Source organism: Pteropus medius, unplaced genomic scaffold (assembly GCF_902729225.1).
Source record: "Pteropus medius unplaced genomic scaffold, Ma_sr-lr_union100, whole genome shotgun sequence".
Taxonomy (NCBI): domain Eukaryota; kingdom Metazoa; phylum Chordata; class Mammalia; order Chiroptera; family Pteropodidae; genus Pteropus; species Pteropus medius.
Window position 1 is genome coordinate 170,738 of NW_024349409.1, and position 24,405 is coordinate 195,142.

Below are 24,405 nucleotides of genomic sequence, written 5' to 3' on the forward strand. Positions count from 1 at the left end.
CATGCTGTTTATTTGCTTCCATCTCAATCACAAACTCTGAAAACTTAACCCTTGGCGAGAGCATCTTAGATGTTTAAATTCTACTCTTAGGCAGGGTTGCTAAATCCTTGAATTACATACTTCTTTTCCTGTTATCCTCATTATGTCATTTCTATTTTAATGACAAAAATCTAAAATCACAATTTCATTACAATAGGTATTTAATGATATTTGTCAATAATATTTTGAAGAATTACTAATTTACTTTATGGTAATTTCAACTTTCACAATGATCAGCAATTTCCAAATTCATTTTCCCAATATCGCTGCCCTATTTTGCAAAAATTTTTTATTCATCTTATGATTCTGAAATAAGTTATTTAGATTTCACCTGACAAAAATAATGTCTCTTGAAGCATAGTACATTAAATGGTATTGAACTATATTACCATGGCAGAGATTGAAATATTACATAACAGTTCTATTTTTTGTTGATTCTTCTTACAATGACAACTAATTATCGTATTTTAATAGGAATATATGTTGTAAATGACAAAAGCCCAAATCTATATAGTGAGAAAACAAAGGTAATTAAAAAATGTTTCCCCTTATCCAAAAAATAGAAAGGGCAGAAAAAGTAGACTTTTAAAACACGAGTTAAACACACATGGGCAACAAAAGAAACAAAACTTTACAACGTGATAGTTTGATTTACATATATGTGAAATGATTACCACCATAGCTTCAGCTAGCATCGTTGTCTCATATAGATACTGTAAAAAGAAGAGAAAAAAGAAAAGAAAAAAAGAAAAATTTTTTCTTATGAGGAGGATTTACTCTCTTAACTTTACTATACAGTAGTTCCCCCTTATCCACATTTTGCTCTCCATGGTTTCAGTTAAAAACAGTCAACTGCATTACCTAAGTATTAAATGAAAAATTCTAGAAATAAACAATTCATAAATTTTCAAATGTGCTCCATTCTGAGTAGTTTGGTACAATATTTCCTTGCCCCCCTCAGTATGACCCAGGACTCAAATCATCTCTTTATCCAGCATATGCAAAATGTGGATGCTTTTTGCCTCATAGTAGTCACATAGTAGCCGTCTCAGTTCTCAGATAGACTGTTTTGGTATCACAGTGCTTGTGTCCAAGGTACCCTTATTTTACAAAAATTATGGAACAAGATCATCAGATGGAATGCAGCTTTAAAGTCACCCATACGATCAGCAAAGGGTTTCAACTTCTGTATAAATACTCTGAGTTAAAAAGAAAGACAGCAATTTTTGATGCTTTTCAAAAAGTATGTGGCAAAAATACCAGCAACTATAAAAGATCCTTAACCACTGACATTATCTACCTCTGACATCCAACCATTGATATCACCATGGCTTGATGATCCAGCATCATCTTAAGCAGATGATCCTCCTTCTGACATATGGACAGAAAGTCACTGGTAGCCTTATGCTATGTCCCAGTACCTATGTCATGCACCTCACTTCATGTCATCACGTAGGCATTTCATCATCTCACAGTATCACAAGTAAAGGAGGGTGAGTACAGTATAATAAGACATTTTGAGAAAGAGAACATAGTCACAAAACTTTTATCACAGTATATCGTTATAATTATTCTATTTTTTTCTTAGTTATTGTTAATCTCTTACTATGCCAAAGTTATAACAAACTTTATTGGCATGTATTTATAGGGAAAGTGGTATATATAGTGTTCACCATTATTGGTTTTAGGCATGCACTGGGGTATTGTAATGTATCTTCGGCAGATACCAGAGGAGCTGCGGCATATCATATAGCAGTGTTAGCTATAGCCATTGTATTACCTCCCTAGTACTAATTTATCTCATAGCTGAATTTTGTACCTTTTGGCCACCTTCCTGCAATTCCCCATCCCCTATCCCCACACCTTGGTGACATCAGTCTGACATCATTTTCTATGTATTTGTTGTTGTTGTTCTTGTTTTTAGATTCTACTTATGTAATCATACAGTATTTGACGACTACACCTTTACAGTCCAGCTTGAAATAAGGAAGTGTGATACATCCTGCTTTGTCTGTTCTCTCAGATTTTTGGGATATCGAAGGTCTCTGATGGTTCCACATAATTAGTAGTTTTTTTAATCTCTCTAAAATATACGATTGGAATCTTGATAGAGATTGCCTCGAATCTATAGATGGGTTTGCATAGTATTGGAAAATTAACAATATTAATTCTTTCAACACGTGAACATAGAATACCTTTCCATTTAATTATGTGTTTAATTTCTTTCATTAATAACATGTACTTTTCAGTATAAAAATCTTTCACCACCTCAGTTAAATTTACTCTTAAGTATTTCTATTCTTCTTGATACTCTTGTAAATGGAATCAATTTCTTCTTCTTTTTTGGAAGTTTTGTTGTTAGTGTTGTTAGTGTATAGAAATGCTACTGATTTGGCAGTTAATTTTGTATTTTGCATTGTTTCTGAATTCATTCATTACAGCTTACTTTTGGTGGCGCCATGAAGATTTTCTAAATGTAAAATCATATCAGCTGCAATTAAAGACAATTTTACTTTTCCCTGGCCAATTCTGATCATTTTATTTTTTTCCTGCCTCATTGTTGTAGCTAGGAATACCGATACTATGTGAAATAGAAGTGGTGAGAGTGGGCACTTTCGTCTTGTTCCTGATCTTAGATGAAAAGCTTTCATCCTTTTACCATTGAGTATAATGTTAGCTGTAGACTTGTCATATGTGGCCTTTGCTCTATGTTTAGATATGTAGTTTTTTATGCCTAATATGTTGAGTTTTTATCATCGCAAGTGTTAAAATTTTGTAAATTCTTTTTCTGCATTTATTGATATCATCATATAATTTTTTTCATTTATTCTGTTAATGCAAAGGATCACATTAATTGCTCTGTATATATTGAACCATCCTTGCATTCCAGGTATAAATCGCACTTGAACATGGCGAATGACACTTTAATGTGCTGTTGAATTAGGTTTGTCAGTATTTTATTTGAAGTTTTGCATCTACGTTCATCAGACCTATCGGCCTGTAGTTTTCTTTTCTCCTTGTCCCATTCTCTTTTTCCTTTCAGGTTAATGACAACCTCAAAAAATCAGTTTGGCTGTGTTCACCCCTCTTCAGTTTTTTGAAAGGGTTTGAGAAGTGTTGGTGATAATTCTTCTTAAATGTTTGGTAACATTTTCCAGTGAAGCCATATGGTGCGGAGTTTTTCTTCATTGGGAGTTTTTCATGACTGTTTTAATTCTCTTATTAGTAATTAATCTGTTCATATTTTCTATTTCTTCTTGATTAAGAGTTGGTAGCTTGTATGTTTCTAAAATATTTTCATTTTTTTTAAGTTGTCCAGTTTGTTAACATACAATTGTTCATAGTAGCCTCTAACGATCCTTTGAATTTCTTTGGTTTCAGTTGTTGTTTCTCCTTTTTCATTCATAATTGTGTCGATTTTGGTCCTATCTCTTTTTCCTTAGTTGAGCTGAGGGTTTGTGAATTTTGTTTTTCTTTTCAAAGAACCAACTTTCAGTTTGCTTTATCCTTTCTATTGTTTTTCAGTTTCTATTTGATTTATTTCTGCTCTAATATTTATTATTTCCTTATTTCTACTAATTTGGGCTCAATTTGTTCTTTTCCTAGTTACTTAAGGCATAGAGTTAGATTTTTTCTTTGGGCTCTTTCTTGCTTCTTAATTTATGCATTTATTTCTATAAACTTCCCTCCTAGGACTTCTTTTGCTGTATCCCATAACTTCTGGTATATTGTGTTTCCAATTTGTTTCAAGAAACATTACATTTTCATAAATTAAATAATATTTTTTCTATATTACCAAATTATAGAACTATAACAACTAGATCATTTATTAATGATGCCAAAAAATGTAAAGCTCTAATATTGTCTTTTTAAAATTGATACACTTACTTCTATAATCATTCCCTTTGATATTCTCAATTAAATAACTATATATAAATAATTGTATACACACACACACATATATGTATATTTATATATCTCATGTTCTTTGCCACATGTAAAACTATAAACTATAATTTTTTCTGGCATTTAACTTTAAGGAAATCTAAACTTGGACAATATAAAGCCACAATTAAAATTACTCAAAATAACAAGTAGCTATAATTTAATCTTGTGTGTGTGTGTGTGTGTGTATCATATATGTATATATATGCATACACATATTGGTATGCATCACTATTTCTATACTCATAATACCTAGCGACTTAAGAGAGATAAACAAAATCGAAATTCAATAACAGGTGAAAATATCCTTTTACTATGATGGCAAAATGCATATATTTTCCAGGAATTTTTTTTAAAGGAGAGAATTATTAATTCTAACTAAAGAAAATATTTGAGTGTTCTAAAGATGAAACACTTATTCTGGATGAAAACTTGAATGTACGAAAAGAAAATTTGCAGAAAACAAATTTTGTGGGTCTCTCTATGTAGATATTGAGTGGATAAAATAATAATACAGTTTCAAATTTTAAAACAAATATTTGTATTAGAATTTAAGGGAGCAAATGCTGTATAAGCAGTAAATAAAAGTAGAAGATAGGACTTTTCACTGTGAGAGTACAGAAGTATTAATTTTTTGACTTTAATGAGTAAAGAATGTATACTGTAAAATGCAGACCACTAATAAAAGAATATTTAAAGAATATTAAGTCAACGAGTTTTTACAGAAGACAGTGAAAATAAAATATTTGTTAAAAAAGATAAGAAAACAAAGAAAAGGTGGAGTTCAAAGAATGGTAGTGTTCATCCCTATGAAATGATAACTATATAATATTTAATAATTAATTATAACTATATATTTGCACTTATAAATAAAAAGGTAAATAATACTTATTTAATAACTTCATTTAAGTTACATTAAGTATAAACAGAATAATTTTCTAGTTGAATTCCAAAGTTTATATCTAAATCTATCTGCTGTCTTAATGAGACACTGCTTTAACCTAAACATATACAGATGAAAGTAAAAAGATAAAAAAATTAATAAACTATGCAACACAAACCAGTAGAAAACTGCTATAGTTAATGTGTAGGTGCTATTTAAAGCAATAACCATTGTTGAATATAATAAAGTATGTTTTGCATAAAAACAGATTGAGTGTCCAAACCATTAACTATGTTTTTGTTTTAAATCTGTATGTACCTAATAAGTTCAAAATAGGTAAAAAAGTGAAGAAGCAAACAATCATAAATGGAGATTATATTTAATTAAATCCAAATAGAGAAGAAAAAAATAGTACAAAATCAAGACAAAGAACAAAATTACATTAGAAAGGATCAACAAGGTCAAAATTATTCTCTTTGAAAATACTTAATAAAATTGGTAAATAACTGATGCATTCTTTTAGGTCTAGAATAAACATGCGAATGGTGTTATTACTTTTACAGATATTAAACAGGTAATAAAGCCATATTATGAATACATTCTAATATCTGTAGATATAGAAATGTATGAAAATATTGTACAAATATGGTGCAATTGTAACATATATTAGAGATATCGAGTTCATTTTATAAACTGTTCTACAAAAAAAAAATTCTTGAAGCTCACATGGCATCAGTAGTGAAAATAACATTGAAAAAATAGCAGTGCCCTTATACAAAGGCTTCCAGGTAATAGAAAAAGGAATGTTTCTTGATATAGCCTTGGTATTAAAACTGTCAAGTACATAACATAAATAAAAACTCATTCTAATCTCTTTATGCACATACATGAAGAAAAACAACTTCATATAGGTATAATACGTTCTTTTGTGTTTTAATGCACTGATTTTTAAAGAGGGAAATACAAAATGATGATTGTGGTTTTATTTTTGAAATACAAGATTAATTTAATGTTAGAAATAGAGGTGATTTACTTCATAAATATTACACAGAAAAACATTTATTATTCTAATTGGTGCTAAAATAATAAAAATATAACTATGATTGGTTATAAAATTGATTAGAAAAATAACTATATTATGGAACAGTTTTCAAATAAGAAAGGTATGATGAAAAAACTTTAAAACAAACTTTATACTTAGAGATGAAATATTTAAATATATTCCCTAAAATAGAGAAGGATAAATATAGAAGCTTTACTGTTCCTTCTATTAAACATTGAAAATAAAACCTAGACTGTGGAAATAAGTCAGGAAAAAAAAAGGAATTTACCTGTGTAGAAGAATCAAAATAGCGATTACAGGTGAAATAGCAGTTTATGCAAAAACTTTAGAATAATATTGATTTAAAATGACAGAATCAATATATAAAATCAGTGAAGTCATTGAATATAAGATCAACATGTAACCTTCAACTGTATTTCTGTTTAAAACAGTAAAAATGACTAAAGAAAACTGAAAAATAAAGATGATACTTACATAATTTTGATTTGAAATGCCCACATTTCTATAAGACTTCAATATACTAAAATAAAAAATATATATTCGAGATAAAAGAAAACCTAATATATAGAAGGATAAAGTATGATATTCATTGGAAGAGTTAATATAATCTTTATAAATTACTTAAATATTAAAAGAAGTCCCAAACATAATCCCAAGAATTGTTGTTTTTAACAGCTGTATTGAGGTATAATTTACACAGCATAACGTTCATCATTTTAGAGTATACAACAGTAATTTTTAATATATTCACAGAGTTTACAACCATCATCACTATCAAAATTTAGAAAGTTTTCAGTCCTCAGATGAAGCAGTGTACCAGTTAGCAGTCATTTCCTATGCCCATCTTCCTTCAGCCCTTGGCAACTGCTAATCCACTTTCTGCCTTTGTGGGTTTCTCTATTCTTGATATTTCATATAAATGAACTCATACGGCATGTGATCTTTTAGAAAGCTTGAAGGCTACAATTATAATGTTGGATTAAAAAACCAGACACTGAAAATAATGACATCTGTACTTTTGATTGTGTACATTATTTAGTAATAATCATTATGAAACATTTTTTGTTATTAGAACAAATAGTATAATTCATTTTAAGACTTCTGCAATCATAATATTATTTTCATTTCATGAAAAATAGTTACCCAACAGAATCCGAACTCAAGCATTTTAACTCTAAAGCTTGCGCTTGCAATAATACTTATTTGGATATCCACAATCACTTGCTATAAGGCCATGTGAGTATAGCACAGCACAGTTAAGTTTACTAGATGATAATCTTTTTATCCTGTAATGGAGAAAAATGCATAATTCTCTTGTTATATCATATGGGGACAAATTATAAAACTTTTATAATTTGAAAATAGCATTTTCATGTCACTGTAATAGAAGAATATTTTCAAAATGGGTGATGACATTTTCCATATAATATTAGTAAGATCTGGTTATTAGGGAAAGTGGGTAGTCATTCTTTAATATTTATATCAATGTTTCATTAACTTTGAACATCATTCTTCATGTTTATAATTCAAGGTAAATAAATGCATTCATAATACTCTTCTGAATTTTTATTTCTTATATTTTTCTTCTTCTGTAGAACATATAAAAACAACTTACTTTAGTGTAAAGTTTGAACCACTTTTTGACATCCATGGCTGATCACTGCTTTTACGGAAGACTCCGATCCATGATGGAAGTAATATGGAACTCAGAAATTTCTACCCCAAAATAAAGAATTTTTATTTAAATCATTGTGAAAGCTTGTATCACTTTTTAAAAATGCAAGTAGTGTATTCTTTTGTAAGGTTCTTAATTTTCAAAAACAAAATGAGAGCTTTGGATCCTAATCTAACAGTAAAGACACATTAAAGTCGAAAACCACTTTGATATTGCCAAGAACACTCAGCATTATTGGTATTTTTGGTTTCAAATTGACTTTAAACATTTCTACTTAGTAGTTTTAATCTTCTTATGTTACTAAGGAACATTCTGATTTATGTGATTTAATAGTTACCTATGTTGACGATTAACATAGCAAGGCTTTAAAGAAGTTTCCAGATAACCGTGGCATTATTTCTCCAGAAACTATGAATAAATCAGTGTAGTTTTCTACTATGTTTTTCAAAGTTTAGGATTTAATAGTGAAAAAATTAAGGCATTTCCATTAAGAAAAGAAATGACATGAGAGCCAAATTTTTGATTTGGGGGCCACAAAACATTCTTTAACCAAATAAGCCCTTGCTGATCTGTTTCTGTTTCAGTGGAATCTGTTTCTGTTTCTGACCAGGTGTCAGAGATACATTTCTCTGCTACTCCTTATTAAATACAGCTATAAATTCTGGAACTCGTGACAGATACAAGTAAAGGAGAACTCTGAAAGGTGGAAAGAGAAAGGGAAAATGGTTTAATCCCCCGGATTAGGGAACAACAGAGTGACAGAATTGTTTTATCACCCACCCAACACAAGATTGTGACCTAAGCCTGCTGCTTCCCAACACCTGCCAATAGGAGATGGCTGAGGAAAGCCAGTCCTCCTCTGCCATTAGGGAAGGATCCTACCCAGCAACACCAGGCAAGCCCACAGGGTGACCCACCAGGACGCCTGCTAACAAAAGGAGCCAGGAGAAGTGCTTCCCCTTTCCCAACAAGAGACACCAGGGGAGGAGTCTTGGAGTTAGACTAGCAAAGGGAATCTTATGACTAAAAGTTCTGGACCCAGGAAGCCTCTTTATCCCTCAGGACAGGAGACTTCGTTTCTCAACTAAAGTCACCAAATAGAATGGAATTTAAAATGTTACGTTCACATAATTCAACAATAAAAATTAAAATGCAGGTAAATGCAATCATGTAAATGAATTGCACCAATATTAAATGGAAGTGGAAAGGGACAGTAAGAAAAGTACATGCTGTTTGATTTTATTTATTGGAGATTCAAAAGCAAGCAAAGAGACTTTATAATGTTAAAAGTCAGGACAGTGGTTAAGTGATGAGGGAGGAGTTGAGATGAGAGGATCTATAGGTCCAGGGCTGCTGAGGACTGAAAACTCAATTTTGTGATCTGATTTGTAATTACATGGTTCCAGTCTCTTTGTAATCAATCTGCTCAATCATGATATGTTTAGTTTCCTTGGTATGAGGTAAAATTAAATAGAAAAGTTTATTTTAGAAAACAAGCATTTATTGAAACACGGTTTTCTATGAAAAGAAAGAATGAGAAATTATCGAATGTGTGTTTCTGGTATCAAAATAAAATACTTGAAAGTCAAACAATGGAGTGTTATTAAACAGACTTTAAAATAAATAGCTACAAATATATACAAAAGTATGGATAAAAACTACAAGTATAATATTGACTGAAACAAACCTTTAATAAAGTACATAAAAAGTTTAATATCTTACCATTTCTTCTTCATTATCTATATAAAGCAGAGTAGAGTTCTTAGAAGCACAGGCTGTCAGACTCTCAGTCCATGTTTTACTTTCAGTACTAAAGTAATAGCAATTGTTGGAATATGTAAACCATTCCTTTGGACAATGACCACAATGATATGCTGAAGAAAAATTATGAGTTATTATTCAAAAACAATGTGAATTTTCAAAAATGAAAATAAAATTACAGATTTGCATAGGTATAAATATATTTGTAAGTAGTATATCTATGTACATTTACTCCATAGTACATATAAAACAAAACACACTCATACACACGCTCACAGAGAAGGGTCACCCTCTTATTCATAATTTGTGTGTCCTTATAAAGCATACACCCAAATAAAAATATTCACTCTGCACATATCCTGAATGTCAATGAACAAAAACACTCTTTAGAATTAAAAAAAAAACTCGACCAATGTCACCCTAAAAAATAAGTTAATTAATTAACAATTAAAAATTAAAATAAAAATACGACATCTCTTATCACATTAGTGCAATAGGAAATTTGAGCCAATTGGCAACAATGGGTATGGTGTTTTAAAATGAGTATTTCTTTATATTGTTGTATGAGAAGAAACACCCTTCTACAATCATTATTGATGAATATCTATTGATCATTTTATAATTTATATTCCCTGTAAAAAATTTGTATCATTTTACCTAGACTTAGATAGAGACAAAATATAAACTGGGTATTATCATAACTTTGAAAATCATATGTACCTTTCTGGATCCTTGTTATTGGAAGTGAATTGTTCTTCTCCAGTATTACAGTAGCTACAAAAATTAAAGTGATTCTTTAAAAAAATTATTTATATCAATCAGAATAATTTTGGTTTTTAGAATTATAATTATCTGAAATAAACAAGATTTTACCAAGAAAAATTAATAAAGAAGTAAAAGGGGACAAATACTATAAAGCTGAAAGAACTAAACTTCACCATCTCTTACAATATTTGATTTAATCAATCTCAAAATGAATTCTCAATATGGTCTTCGAGTCTCCTAAAACATGACTTTGAGTTACGCAATCAGAATAAATACATGTATATATGTCCATATATTTATAAAATAATTCTAAAATCATTCTATATTTATACTTTGGACAAATTTAGAAAAGTATATCACGTTCAGTCTAAATACAAACATTAAAAGAGAGTTCTATGCAATAATATTCTAAAGTATTAAAGGCATTGATGATTATTAATGAAAAGCTTTCAAATAATCTTCCAAAATTAACTTACAGGGAATAACAGCTATTATTACCACAGTGGACAACAAGACAAGGCAGATGACCCCCAGGATCCCAGCAATGAGCTTCTCTGGAGGTGACAGTAAAGCTGCAGGGAGAGAAATGGGAACACTGAGAAAGGACAGATGGAGACAAATGCTAAGAGAGTTGACACACGGAGAACCCACATGCACAGGGAATCGTATACACAAGCTTGGAACCCAAAACTGTATCTACCATTGTAATCATCCTCTCAGAATATACTACTGCATTTTCAGGAAATATAATGCTCTGTGAGTTGTTGGTCAAAGACTACACCTTACAACGATGCCTGAATAAAATTAGTCCTGAGATTTCGTGTTACAATACTGTATTCTAACTTCAGGTTCTGATCCTCACAAATGAAAAAATATGAGTTTATCTCCTATTCTTTCTTCACATCTCTGCAACCCAGCTATACATCCTAGAACAGTCTATACTGTGTGTCTGTTAAATGTTTTACCTTTGCAGTGGTATTTCTCGTCATTCCCTTGTGGATCCTGAGAAACATCTTGAAGATTTAATTCTGCGTAGGTTATCTCCTGCTCACTTATTGAGATGGAGCTTTTTGTGCCCTTAGGTTTTAGTTCCTGTCCCCTTGAAAACCTGGCCACATTCAGGTCTGCATAGGTTACTCCTTGGTTATTCATCTTTGCAGTTGAGTGGTACCAGGTCTGTGCTGTGAAGTAAGTGTACTTAAGAATAAATGGTATATGCACTAATGAGATGCCTAGCAGAGTAAAACTGGGTGGAGTAAAGGGTTAGTACTGGGCTCATTTCCCAGCTGAAAGAACTGAAGGTCATGTTCTAAATGCCTTAGAGCTTCAAACAAGAGTCTCGTGATTAAATACATGTTTAAAGATATTTTACATTTGATAATATATTATTAGTTGGAACAATAAACCACAATAAATTAGTAAAGAATAAAGAAGTTCATAAATAATAATATCCTCAATATAACTCAGACTCTATAGAAATGTTTTAACACCACTAGCATGTCTGTATTAAAAATTCAAATTCTGTATTCAAAAAAAGGGATCATAATATTTATGATAGTTCTGGAATCCAATAATGGTAAAAGAGTGGGTGGTCAAAGATGAGAGGGATTAGCAGTGTTGGCATGTATAGTCATTTCCTGCACTAAATTAATTTTATTTGGCGACTCACAAGTATTCAGTAAAGAGAATGAGTTGTTATCAAATGATCTTTTATTTTGAATGATTGTGAAGTTATGAGGAATTATTACAATTTTAAAGAAATACTTTATATGTTGAAAAATGCTACAGACACACGAAGTCAAAACCTAAACAATATTGACTAAAATAGAACAACAAAATTTTTAAGGTATTTCTGTAACACAAGAAACTGGCCTTTGATTTAAAGGAAAAGATATAAAACTATGAAATAATGAATAAATGCATACATCATGTATAGAAGAACACTGTTGTTTCAAACTTCCAAAATGACCCTCTGGATGTCAAGTCAGTGAGCATAGCTTTGGTTTTGTGAGCAATGGTGATGACTCAAGCAATGTAATTTAATAATTCAGTCAATGGGCTCCGCGGTCTCTGAGTTCTAGAATAAACCCAGCTTTGAAATTTATAATATATGACCTTTAAATAGTCCCTTGGTGTCTGGCTACTTAATTTACTAACGAAAAGTAGAAATAAAAATATGTAGATATAATGCATGTAAAACAATATTTAATCTGACTTTTACAATTCTCAATAATGAGTTATGCTGATTATTATTTTAACAAATTGTCATGTTATTATTTCTAACTCATATCAGTTAGACCCTGTAATAGAATTCATTGGACAAGAGTCTCTTTACAAATGTAGTATCTTTTCTTGCAGTGTTTTGTGTAATTTTTTAGAAAATCTTTTAATCACTTATGATTAAACTTAAATTAGTATTTCATGAGAGCTAGTTCATCCTGATTTTTATTAACAGCCAACGGCTTTTACTTAATCTAAGCGTATGAGTAATTAAAGTTTCACAATTCAAATAATTCATTTTAAGAATCTATCTTTAAAGTCTAGGCTAAATATAAACTATTACTTATAATTATGTCTGTACTGATTTAAAAATCTAAAAGTAACTGTTTCTTCCTGTAATTCTTATAGGATTTTACTTTAAATTGTTTGGTTTACACACCCAATTATGCATGTGTGAATGCACTTGAGTTATTCTACACAGGCAAAAATTTGAAGAGTTTAAGAAATCCTCCAACATTGTCATATTTTATTTGTATTTTTTGCCCAGAATTATTTAAATAAACATACCAATGTTCTTCCGATTCAATTGTATATTAATTGTACTTAGGTTGCATCACATCCAGCATTGGTAATCTCCCACTACAGGAGATGGGCTAATAGAGAGACAAGAGAGCAGAGACACATACCTTCTGTAGGCCAGAAAGGTGTGCATCCTTTAGTGGGAGACCAGGTTACTCTTGTAAACAAACTATATCTGTGGTCTTCACAGGCTGCACCGTGAAGGCTCAGAGTGAAGCAAGAGTGGAAAAAGTAGATTTCGCACTGATGTGTCACTTAAAGTTTGAACAGGAAATTCTTACACTCGAGTTATTTTGAAGACAGTTTATCTCATCACACATCTTCAGAATATAGGATATTCTGGCTGGTGGTATATCATTTAGATTGTCCACTGGCATGTGACTCTGAGAAACGGGTGTCTTATTCTAAAAGATATCAGAGGACAAAAGACTTGACCACTCATGCTGTTTATTTGCTTCCATCTCAATCATCAACTCTGAAAACTTAAGCCTTGGCGAGAGCATCTTAGATGTTTAAATTCTACTCTTGGGCAGGGTTACTAAATTCTGGAATTACATACTTCTTTTCCTTTTATCCTCATTATGTCTTTCAATTTCAATGAAAAAAGTCTAAAATCATGATTTTATAACAATAGATATTTAATGACATTTGTCACTAATATTTTGAAGAATTACTGTACATTTAGCTTTATGGTAACTTTCATAATGATCACCAATTTCTAAATTTATCTTCTCAATATTTCTGCCCTAATTCTAACTTTTTATGCATCTTATGATTCTGAAATAAGTTATTTAGATTTCACCTGATAAAAATAATGTCTCTTGAAGTATATAGTACATTAAGTAGTATTGAACTGTATCACCATGGCAGAGATTGAAATATTACATAACAATTATATTTTGTATTGATGCATCTTAGAATGACAACTAATCGTTGTATTTTAATAGGAATATATGTTTTAAAAGACAAAAGCCTCGATCTATGTAGGGGGAAAACAAAAGTAATTAAAAAAGGTTTCTCCTTATCCAAAAATTCTAAAGAAAAAGTAGACTTTGAAAACACAAGTGAAAGACACATGAGCAACAAAAGAAACAGAACCTTACAATGTGATTGTTTGATTTACGTATATTGTGAAAATATTATCACCATAGGTTCAGGCAACATTCATCTTCTCATAAGTGAAACAATGAAAAGAAAACAAAGAAGAAAAGAATAAAGAAATAAAAATTTCCTCATGACGAGAACTGATAGCATTTACTCTCTTAACGATTTTACTATATAATAGTTCCCCTTTATCTGCGTTTCCGTATATCCTATAGCACTGTTAGCTATAGTCATTATGTTGTACATTACACCCCTGAGTACTTATTTATCCTATACCTGAACTTTGCACCTTTTTGACCACCTTTCTCCAATTTCCTCCTCCCATCCTATCCCTCACCTTTGGCAACAAAAGTCTGATTTCTTTCTCTATGACTTTGTTATTTTGGCAGCTGTTTTCAGATTTACTCTTGCGATCATAGTGTTGATGACTATAGCTGTATAGGACAGTTTGAAATCAGGAAGTATGATACATCCTGCTTTGTTTTTCTTTCTCAGATTTCCTTGGCTATTCAAGGTCTTTTTTGTGCTTCCATATAAGTTTAGATACTTTTTTTCCCTACTTCTCTAAAATATGCCATTGGACTCTTGATAGGGATTGCATTATTGATGGCTTTTATTAGTATTAGCAACTTAATAATATTAACCCTTCTAACACAGAAATATGGGAAACCTTTCTATTTATTAGTGTCTTCAATTTCTCTCATTAATATTTAGTGGTTTTTAGTATAGAGATCTTTCACAGTCTCAGTTTTCCTAAGTATTTTATTATTCTTGATACTATTTTTTATGTTTTTCAGAACTTTTGTTGTTAGCATGTAGAAATGCTACTGATTTTGTATGTTAATTTTGTTTCCTGCAACGTTACTCAATTTATTAATTAGATCTTACAATTTTTGGTGGTGTCATTAAGATTTTCTATATGTAAAATCATGTCATCTGCAAATAGAGACAATTTTACTTCTCCCTTTTAAATTCTAATTCTTTTTATTTCTTTTTCTTGCCTGATTGTTCTAGCTAGGAATTCCAATACTATATTAAACAGAAGTTGTGAGAGTGGACCTTTTTGCCTTGATCTTGATGTTAGATGAAAAGCTTTCATCTTTTTACCTTTGAGTATGTTAGCTGTGAACTTGTCATATATGGCCTTTACTATGTTGAGATATGTAGTTTTTTATGCCTCATTTGTTGAGTTCATATCATGGCAAATGTTACATTTCGTCAAATGTTTTTCTGCATTTATTGATATAATCATATATATTTTTTCTTTTATTCTATTAAAGTGAAGTATCACTTTGATTAATTTGTATATATTGAACAATCCTTGCATCCTAGGTAAAAATCCCACTTGATCGTCGTGAATGATCCTTTTAATGTGCTGCTGAATTGAGTTTGATAGCATTTAATTTGAAGTTTCCATCTACATTTATCAGAGATATTGACTTGTAGTTTTCTTTTCTAGTCATGCCTTTCTCTGGTTTTCGTTTCAGGGTAATGCCGGCCTCAAAAAATCAGTTTGGCTGTGGTTACTCGCTTCAGTTTTTTGGAGGAGTTTGAGAAGGGTCCGTGTTAATTCTTTAAATGTTTGGTAACATTTTCCAATGAAGCCATATGGTGCGGGGTGTTTCTTTATTGGGAGTTTTTCATTACTGATTTAATTTTCTTGCTAGTAATTAATCTGTTCATATTTTCTATTTCTTCCTGATTAAGTCTTATAGGTTGTACATTTCTAAAATATTTTCATTTCTTTTAAGTTGTCCAGTTTGTTGTCATATAGTTGTTCATAGTAGCCTCTAGTGATCCTTTGAATTTCTTTGGTTTCAGTTGTTGTGTCTTTTGCATTCATAATCGTGTCCATTTGGGTCCTATCTCCTTTTTCCTTAGTCGAACTGAAGGTTTGTGAATTTTGTTATTTTTTTCCAAAGAGCCAACTTTTAGTTTGGTTCTTTTGTTTTTCAGTTCTCGATTTCATTTATTTCAGCTCTAATATTTGTTATTTTCTAAATTCTGCTAACTTTGGGCTCAGTTTGTTTTTCTTTTTCTAGTTTCTTAAAGCATAGTGGTAGGTCATTTATTTGGAATCTTTCTTGTTTCTTAATGTAACTGCTATTAACTGACTCTAACTAACTAAAGAAAATATTTAAGAGTCTTCTAAAGAAAAAACACTTATTCTAGATAGAAACTTGGATATACATAAAGAAAAGAAGATTTGCAGAAAATAAATTTTGTAGCTATATCTGTCTGGTTATTGAGTGGATAAAATATTAATGATAAAGTTTCATATTTTATAATAAATGTTTGTATTAGAATTCAAGGGAGCAAATACAGCTAACAGTAAATAAAAATAGATGGTAGGTATTTTCACTATTGGTGAGAGTGAAAAAATACTAATTTATTAGGCTTTAATGAGTAAAGAATGTATGCTGTAAAATGCAGGCTACTAACAAAGAATTTTTAAAGCATATAAAATTAATAAGTTTTTATAGAAGAAAGTAAACAAAAATATTTCCTGTGAAAGATAAGAAACGAAATAAAAGGTAGAGTTCAAAAAATAGTAGTGGTCATCCCAATTAAATGAAAGCTATATAATAATTAATTACAATATATTTATACAAATAAATAAGGAATATAAATAATAATTATATTAATAATTTAATAATTATCTTAAATATAAATAGATAATTTTCTATCTAAATTTCAAAAATGTTTATATTTAAAATAACTGCTGTCATAATGAGACATTTTTAACATTAGCATAAAGACAGATGAAGGTAAAAAGATGAAGAAAATAAATCATGCAAAACAAACCACAAACCAATAGTAAACTGCTATAGTTAATGTATTAACCCAATTTAAAGCAAGAATCATTGTTGAAAATGATGAAGCATATTTCATTAAAACAGATTAAATTCACAAGCCATTGGCGATATTTTTTTTAATCTGTATGTACCTGATATTCAAGTTCTCCATATGTAAACAAGTGAAGAAGTAAACACTCATAAGTGGAAATTTAAATAATTTTCTCTCATTGCTTATAAAAGTAACAGATATATCAGAAATTCCATACAGAGTTTTAAACCACACAATTAACCACACACAGACACACACACAATAATAGTATATATTACTCAAAAATATAATAATATAGAATATGTTTATGTTCACATGAAAATATTTAAAAAATACACTATATGCTACATACTAATATTTCAACGCTATTAGTATAAAATGTATAAAACTGTGATGTCACTGAAGTAGACAATGGCCATTTTGTACGTGGGCACTTGAAATGTGGCTATTCAAATTCAAATTTAATTAATTAAAAATAAATAAAATTTTAAGATAGGTTTCTAAGTCAACTAGCTTCATTTAAATAGAGATGTAGTGTCTATGGCCATGCTTTCCTGAACAAGCCCTATCCCATCTGATCTCAGAAGCTAAGCTGGCTGAGATGGGAGACTAACTAAGAAGACCAGGTGCTGCAGACATAAAAAATAAAAAAACAAAGGATTGTAAGCTGACAAGGTCCTTGCAATCTGTGAGATCAAACAAGGCTTGCCTTGCCTAAAAATAAATAAATAAATAAATATAAATAAATAAAAGTAAATAATTAAAGATGTAGAACATTTCCAGCCTTACAAAAATTCTCTAATCTCAGTTTACCAAAAATAAAAGTGAATAATCCAAAATTTAATAAACCTTGTCTGGTTTTAAGTTCAGTAATACATTTCTAAATAACATATAGGGCCAAAGAAGTGATCGCAATGAATGATCACAGTTTTTATATGAATTCCAAGGAAAATATAACGGCAAAAATCTTGTGAGATATTTATTGCATTAATACACGTTACAAAAAAAAGAAGAAATCCACACATGCATCTCAAGAAAATGGAAAAGCTAAAATTCCGTGAAATTAAATCCAAATGAAGACAAAAACAAAAGAATACAAAATCAGGGTAAAAAACAAAATTACAATAGAATCAACAATGTCAAAGTTATTCTCATTGAAAATACTTAGTAAAATTGATAAATGACTGTTGGAGGAAAAACTGAGAGAATACAAATCTTTTAAATCTAGAATAAACATGGAAATATCATTACCGCTTTTACAGATACTGACATGATAATAAAGCAATATAATAAATGCATTTTAATATCTACATGAAACAGAAAATTATAAAAATACACTGCAACAAATAAAAACTTCAGTAAATCTAGCCTGTATTAGAGAAATTGAGTCAATTTTATAAACTTTCTCACAAAAAACTTTTTCAGGCTCAGATGGTGTCAGTAGTGAAAAATAACATCTAAAAAAAATAGTGCACTTATACAAAGACTTCCAGATAATAGAAAAAGAGAAATGCTTCCAGATATAGTCCTGATATTAAAAACTGTCAAATACATAACATAAATAAAAATTTATTCTAATCTCTTTGTGAACACAAAAGGAAAAGAGCGCAATCTAAGTGTAATAGATGCACTGATTTTTTAAAAAGGACGATATTAAATGTTTATAGTGCTTTCATTTTAGAAATGCAAGATTGGTTTAACATTTCAAAGAAATAAAGGTAACTCGTTTCATAAACATTACACAGAAAAATATGTATCATGGCAATTGATACAAAAATAATCAAAATGTAACATTGAGTAATTATAAAATCTATTAGAATAATAAGAATATTATAGAATTGCTTTAATATGAGAAAGGTATGATGAAAAAAGCTTTAAATAAACGTCATACACAAGGATGAAATATTTAAATATTTTGTTCTAAACAAAGAAAGATACATATAGAAATTTTACTATTCCTGCCATTCAACATTAGAAATAAAACCTTAGCCTGTGAAGGTAAGTCAAGAAAGAAAATAATTGCATTAGGGAAAAAGAAATAAAAGCGTGATTGTTTGCAGATAAAATAGCTTTTTATTTAAAACATTCAAGAGAATATATATTTGAAATGATAGAATTAATACAAAACTTCAATGAAGTCATTGAAGATCAACATGTAAACTTCAATTGTATTTATGTCTAAAGCAAAAAATTTACTAAAGAAAAATTAAAAATAAGGATGCCAGTTACCAAAAGGGCTTCTGTCAAGAGTGGCCCACATAGGGCAGCTCTCCACGTGGAATCGACATCAAGGATGTCAGTTACAAAATCATGACTGTAAAATATTCATATAAACCCTTAATGTAGAAAAATCAAAATATAGTAGAAAAATAAAGAAAACCTAATATTTGGAACGATAAAGCATATTGATTGGAAGGATCGATATTGTAAAATGATGAATCTTTATAAATTAAAATTTAAATGTAATTTCAAACATAAACCCAAGTGTTTTTTAACAGCTTTATTGAGATGTAATGTGTGCAGCATAAAATTCATCCTTCTAGTGTGTATACATCAGTAAATTTTAATATATTCACAGAGTTTGCAACCATCACCACTATCAAAATTTAGAAAGTTTTCAGCTCCCCAAAGAAACAGAGTGCCAATTAACAATCATTTCCTCTGCCCACCTCCCTTCGGCCCTTGGCAATTGCTAATCTACTTTCTCCCTTTATGGATTTACCTATTCTTGATGTTTCATGTAATTTGACTCACACAACATGAGATTTTTTAGAAAGCTTGAATGCCACAAATATGTTGAACCAAGAAAGCCAGACACTAAAAGTAATGATATCTGTACTCTGGGATGTATATTGTTTTCCAATATTTCTTATGGAAAAATGTTTCATTGTTAGAGCAAATAATATATTTATTTAAGACTTAAGCAATCATGATATTTTAAGAAGAATAAAGTTACCCAACAGAATCCAATTCAAGAGTTTTAACTCTAAAGCTTACACTTGCAGTGATATATTTTTGGAGATCCACAGTAATTTGACGTGAGGCCAGATGAGGATAGCATGACACAGTTATGTTTACCAGATGATGCCTCTGCTATCCTATAATGAGAAAAATGCAAAATTCTCTTGTTATGTAGTATGGGAACGAGTTATAAAACAATAGCATTTTCATGTAATTGTAATAGAAGAATATTTTCAAAATGGGTGATGACATTTTCCATATAATATTAGTAAGAGCTGGTTATTAGGGAAACTGAGTAGTCATTCGTTAATATTTATATTAATGTTTCATTAACTTTGAACATAATTCTTCATGTTTATAATTCAATGTAAACAAATGCATTCATAATACTCTTCTGAATTTTTATTTCTTATACTTTTCTTCTTCTGTAGAGCTTATAAAACAACTTACTTTAGTGTAAAATTTGAACCACTTATCGACATCCATGGCTGATCACTGCTTTTACGGAAGACTCCAATCCATGATGGAAGTAACTCAGAAACTTCTACCGAAAAATAAAGAATTTTTATTTAAATAATTATTATAAAAGTTGGTATTATTTTCATAAAATGCAGGTAGTGTATTTTTTCATGGGTTCTTTAATTTTCAGAACAAAATGAGAGTATTGGATCCTAATTTAAATATAAAGTTGAACACCGCTTTCATGTTGCCAAAAATGTTCAGCAATATTGTATTTTGATTTAAAATTAACTCTTAAATACTTATGCTTAGTAGTTTTATTCTTCTTAGGTTGATAAGGAAAATTCTGATTCATGTAATTTAATGGTTACCCATATTGACAAAACTAAAAGAGCAAGGCTTCAAACAAGTTTTCAAATACTTTTTAAAAATAAATTTGTTGGTGTGACGTCAAAAACATGGCTGAGTGAGAGACATCCCTAGTACTCTCCCCTTGAAACAATAAGATGAACATCTAAAATTCAACAAAAAACACGCCAACTCCACACCAGCCCATCTGAGCATGGGATCTGCGCATAAGAGCTACCACAGGTCAGAACTCCGGGTGTCGGGCGCTGGACTGGGAGAAACAAAGAAGCTGCCTCTAGCAGCTGCTGGAGCTCCCTGTAGGAGGAGGTGGAGGGGGAATGGAGCAGGGAATTTCCTGAGCAGCACTACCTGGAAGTGCAGTGAGCACCACGCGCCTGCGGCACGGCCCATTCATAAGGGAAGAAAGCAGAGAAGCAAGACGGCAAAGAAACAACAGTTGATTTTTACCAGCCATGGTTACAAAACTGAGGCTGAGCTGTAGTCCCTAATCCCTAACCCACATGGCCCCTCCCCCCATACCCTCCAAGACAGAATACCCCAGAGCCCCAGGGGAATCTGAGCAAAAGCTACCAAAATTGTCACTAATACTGACAGGAACTGTGACTGAGAGTAGCGAGTGTGATTAAAGATATACAAGAGAAAAAAGGGCATTATTAAGGCTATATATATAGCAGGGATCCAAGAGGCTTAGACACCACTTACTGGAAATCAAAAGAAAAATGCCATCTTTGCAACAGGCTAGAGAGACCATTATATAGTAAATCTTATTTCGGGGGCGGGGAGGGGTGGTGGAGCAGAATACACTTCTATTAATGCCCAGGCAGAGAAATAGTCCATTAAACACCATGAACAACCAAGATGACAAGGCATCTCAGAAAGAAAAAAAAATCTCCAGAAAATAAGCTTACAGACATAGAGATATGGAAGTTAAATGAAAGAGAATTCAGGAATGTACTTCTGAAAAAACTCAATGGGATCCAAAATGAATCATATCAACAATTTCAGGAATTGAAAAAACAACTAGATGAGCAGAATGAGTTCTTTAGCAAGGAGATAGAAACCCTCAAAAAGAACCGAATAGATCTTCTGGAGATAAAGAATGCACTACAAGAGTTGAAAAATGAAATAACAAACTCGGGAAAGGATCAGTGATGTCGAAGACAGAAATCTAGAAATAAATCAGAAGGAAGAAGAGAGAAATCAAAGAATGAAAAATAATAAAAGAGAAATACAAGAACTAACTGATACCATCAGGAGAGGAAACATAAGAATAATGGGCATTCTTGAAAGTGAGGAAAAGGAACAGGGATTACAAAGCATTTTCAGACAAATAATTGACAAGAATTTCCCAAATCTAAGGAATGAGCTAGAGCTTGGAATTCAAGAAGTCAACAGAACACTCAATTATCTCAACCCCAAAAGGCCTTCACCAAGACACATTGTATGAAAATTATCAAAACTCAAACACAAAGACAGAATTCTCAAGGCAGCCAGGAAAAAGAAAGGAGTAACTTATAAAGGGAAACCCATTAAAGTATTGTCGGACTTGTCAGCACAAACCTTACAAGCCAGAAGGTAGTGGAATCAATTATTCATACCGTTTAATGAAAGGCACTACCGGCCAAGAATAATGTATCCAGCTAAGCTCTCCTTTAGATATGAAGTAGACATAAAGACTTTTCCAGACGTGCTAAAACTGAGGGAATTCTCCACTACAATCCTGCACTACAGGAAATACTGAAAGGGGTCAGCTCACCTAAAGCTAAATGATAATAAAAAAAAAAAAATACATAATTGGAGTAAGGTGACTAGCAGTCTGATAAAAGCAGAGGAATGCAAACCTTACTAAGAACAGAGCATTATAAGCTTAAAAAATAAGAAAAATTTGCTATAGCAAGACTGTAATGAACATTCAGGATACATAAGGATGAATTGAGACAGTAATAACTATAAAGGGGAGGATTCAAAGATCCAGATTCACAAAGGGGAATGGAGATAAGGCACATGCAGAAGAAAAGGGATGACTATTACATATGTAAATATTTATATATATGTATATATACATACATACATTCATACATATACATATACACATACACATATATATATGTATATGTATGTATGTATGTATGTATATATATATATATATGTGTATATGTATATGTATATATATAAAACTATCCTTTACATGTTCTTATGGTAACCACACACCAAAGATTCAGAACTGAAGTAAATAACATAAAACGAGAAGGACCAGGTGAAAAAAATGACAAAACCCAACCAGAATAAACAGAAACACAAGGACAAGAAAGCAATGGAAACTCCGAGCTACCAGAAAGCAAAAGATAAAATGGCTATAAGAAAACCTCATATTTTAATAATGACCCTAAACGTAAATGGACTGAACTCACCAATAAAAAGACATAGAGTTGCAGAATGTATCAAAAACAAAACCCAACCATATGCTATCTCCAGGAGACACATCTCAGCTCCAAAGACAAATATAGACTCAAACTGAAAGCAAATGGCATTCAGAGAAAAGCGGGAGTAGCTATACTAATATCAGACAAAATAGACTTTGAAATAAAAAAGGTAAAGAAATATACTGAGAGACACTTCATAATGATAAAGGAAGTCACACACCAAGAAGACATAACACTTATTAATATCTATTCTCCCCATCAGGGAGCCTCAAAATATGTAAAGCAATTACTAACAACTAAAGAGAGAAGCAGACCAAAACATTTCATAGTAGGGGACCTAAATACCCCACTGTCGGATATGGACAGATCATACACACACAAAATCAATAAGGAAATAACATCCTTAAATGACACATTAGACTAACTGGACATAATTGACATTTACAGAGCCTTTCATTCCAAAACAGCTGCTTATACATTCTTCTCTAGTACACATGGAACATTCTCAAAGATTGACCACATCCTGGGACACAGAAATGGCCTCAACAAATATAACAGAGTTGAATTCATACCAACCATATTCTCTACTCATACTGCTTTGAAACTAGAGGTCAACTGTATTAAGAAATCAGGAAGAACCACAAATACATGGAGATTAAACAACATACTACTGAAGAATAACTGGGTCAGAGAAGAAATAAAAAGAAAGATCAAGAAATACATAGAAACAAATGATAATGACAGGCCTACCTCCAAAAACAAGAACAAGCCCAAATAAACAACCTAACGCTTTATCTTAAAAAACTAGAAAAGGAAGAACAAATTAGAGCAAAAAAATTAAATTGAAAGCAAACAAACAAAAAATAAGAAGAAAAAATAAATACAGCAAAGTGCTGGTTCTTTGAGAAGGTTAATAAAATTGACAAACCCCTGACCAGACCCACTAAAGAAAAAAGAGAAAGGACATAAATAAACAAAATCAGGGATGACAGAGGTGAAATTATGACTGACATCGCAGAAATACAAAGGATCATACAAGAATACTATGAAAAAGCATATAATACCAAATTTAATAACCTAGAAGAAATAGACCGGTATTTAGAAAAATGCAAATTTCCTAGACTAAATCAAGAAGAACTGGAAAATCTAAATAGACCGATCAGCAGTATGGAAATTGAAACAATTATCAAAAACCTACCAAAAATTAAAGTTCAGGACCAGATGGCTTCACCAGTGAATTCTACCAAACATTCAAAGAGGACTTAATATCTATTCTCCTCAAACTCTTCCAAAAAAAATCAAAGAGGAGGTA

At 30.9% G+C, this 24,405-nt stretch overlaps 2 protein-coding genes across 3 annotated transcripts in view; both read right to left on the bottom strand.

The window, feature by feature from the left end:
• LOC120618063 (NKG2-A/NKG2-B type II integral membrane protein-like) overlaps nt 1-21,064 on the bottom strand; it is a 98,981-nt gene extending 77,917 nt beyond the window's left edge. Inside the window, 3 exon segments of the mRNA XM_039881917.1 lie at nt 19,879-19,979; nt 20,293-20,386; nt 21,019-21,064. Of these exon segments, the coding sequence (XP_039737851.1) occupies nt 19,879-19,979; nt 20,293-20,386; nt 21,019-21,064 (241 nt within the window).
• On the bottom strand, nt 728-11,303 carry LOC120618068 (NKG2-A/NKG2-B type II integral membrane protein-like). 2 transcript variants are annotated; one of them, XR_005657132.1, is made up of 8 exons: nt 11,097-11,303; nt 10,608-10,703; nt 10,087-10,140; nt 9,328-9,479; nt 7,546-7,646; nt 7,074-7,216; nt 6,405-6,450; nt 728-752 (listed from the first exon to the last, which is right to left on the bottom strand). XR_005657132.1 is itself a non-coding variant. In XM_039881924.1 (6 exons), the coding sequence occupies exons 1-6, from the start codon at nt 11,281-11,283 to the stop codon at nt 7,105-7,107; spliced, it is 702 nt and encodes a 233-aa protein (XP_039737858.1). In that variant the 5' UTR covers nt 11,284-11,303; the 3' UTR covers nt 7,064-7,104. The 2 variants fall into 2 exon arrangements, 1 of the variants encoding a protein (XP_039737858.1); XM_039881924.1 differs by lacking the exons at nt 728-752; nt 6,405-6,450 and having other exon boundaries at nt 7,064-7,216.
• Nucleotides 21,065-24,405: the final 3,341 nt, after the last annotated feature.

Coding starts and splice junctions, on each gene's coding strand:
- LOC120618068 (XM_039881924.1), bottom strand. CDS start 11,283: ATGAATAACCAAGGAGTAACCTATGCAGACCTGAATGTGGCCAGGTTT. Junction 10,704..11,096: donor CGAGAAATACCACTGCAAAG/GTAAAACATTTA, acceptor CTCTCCCTGCAG/CTTTACTGTCACCTCCAGAG. Junction 9,480..10,086: donor AATAACAAGGATCCAGAAAG/GTACATATGATT, acceptor ATTTTTCTTCAG/CATATCATTGTGGTCATTGT.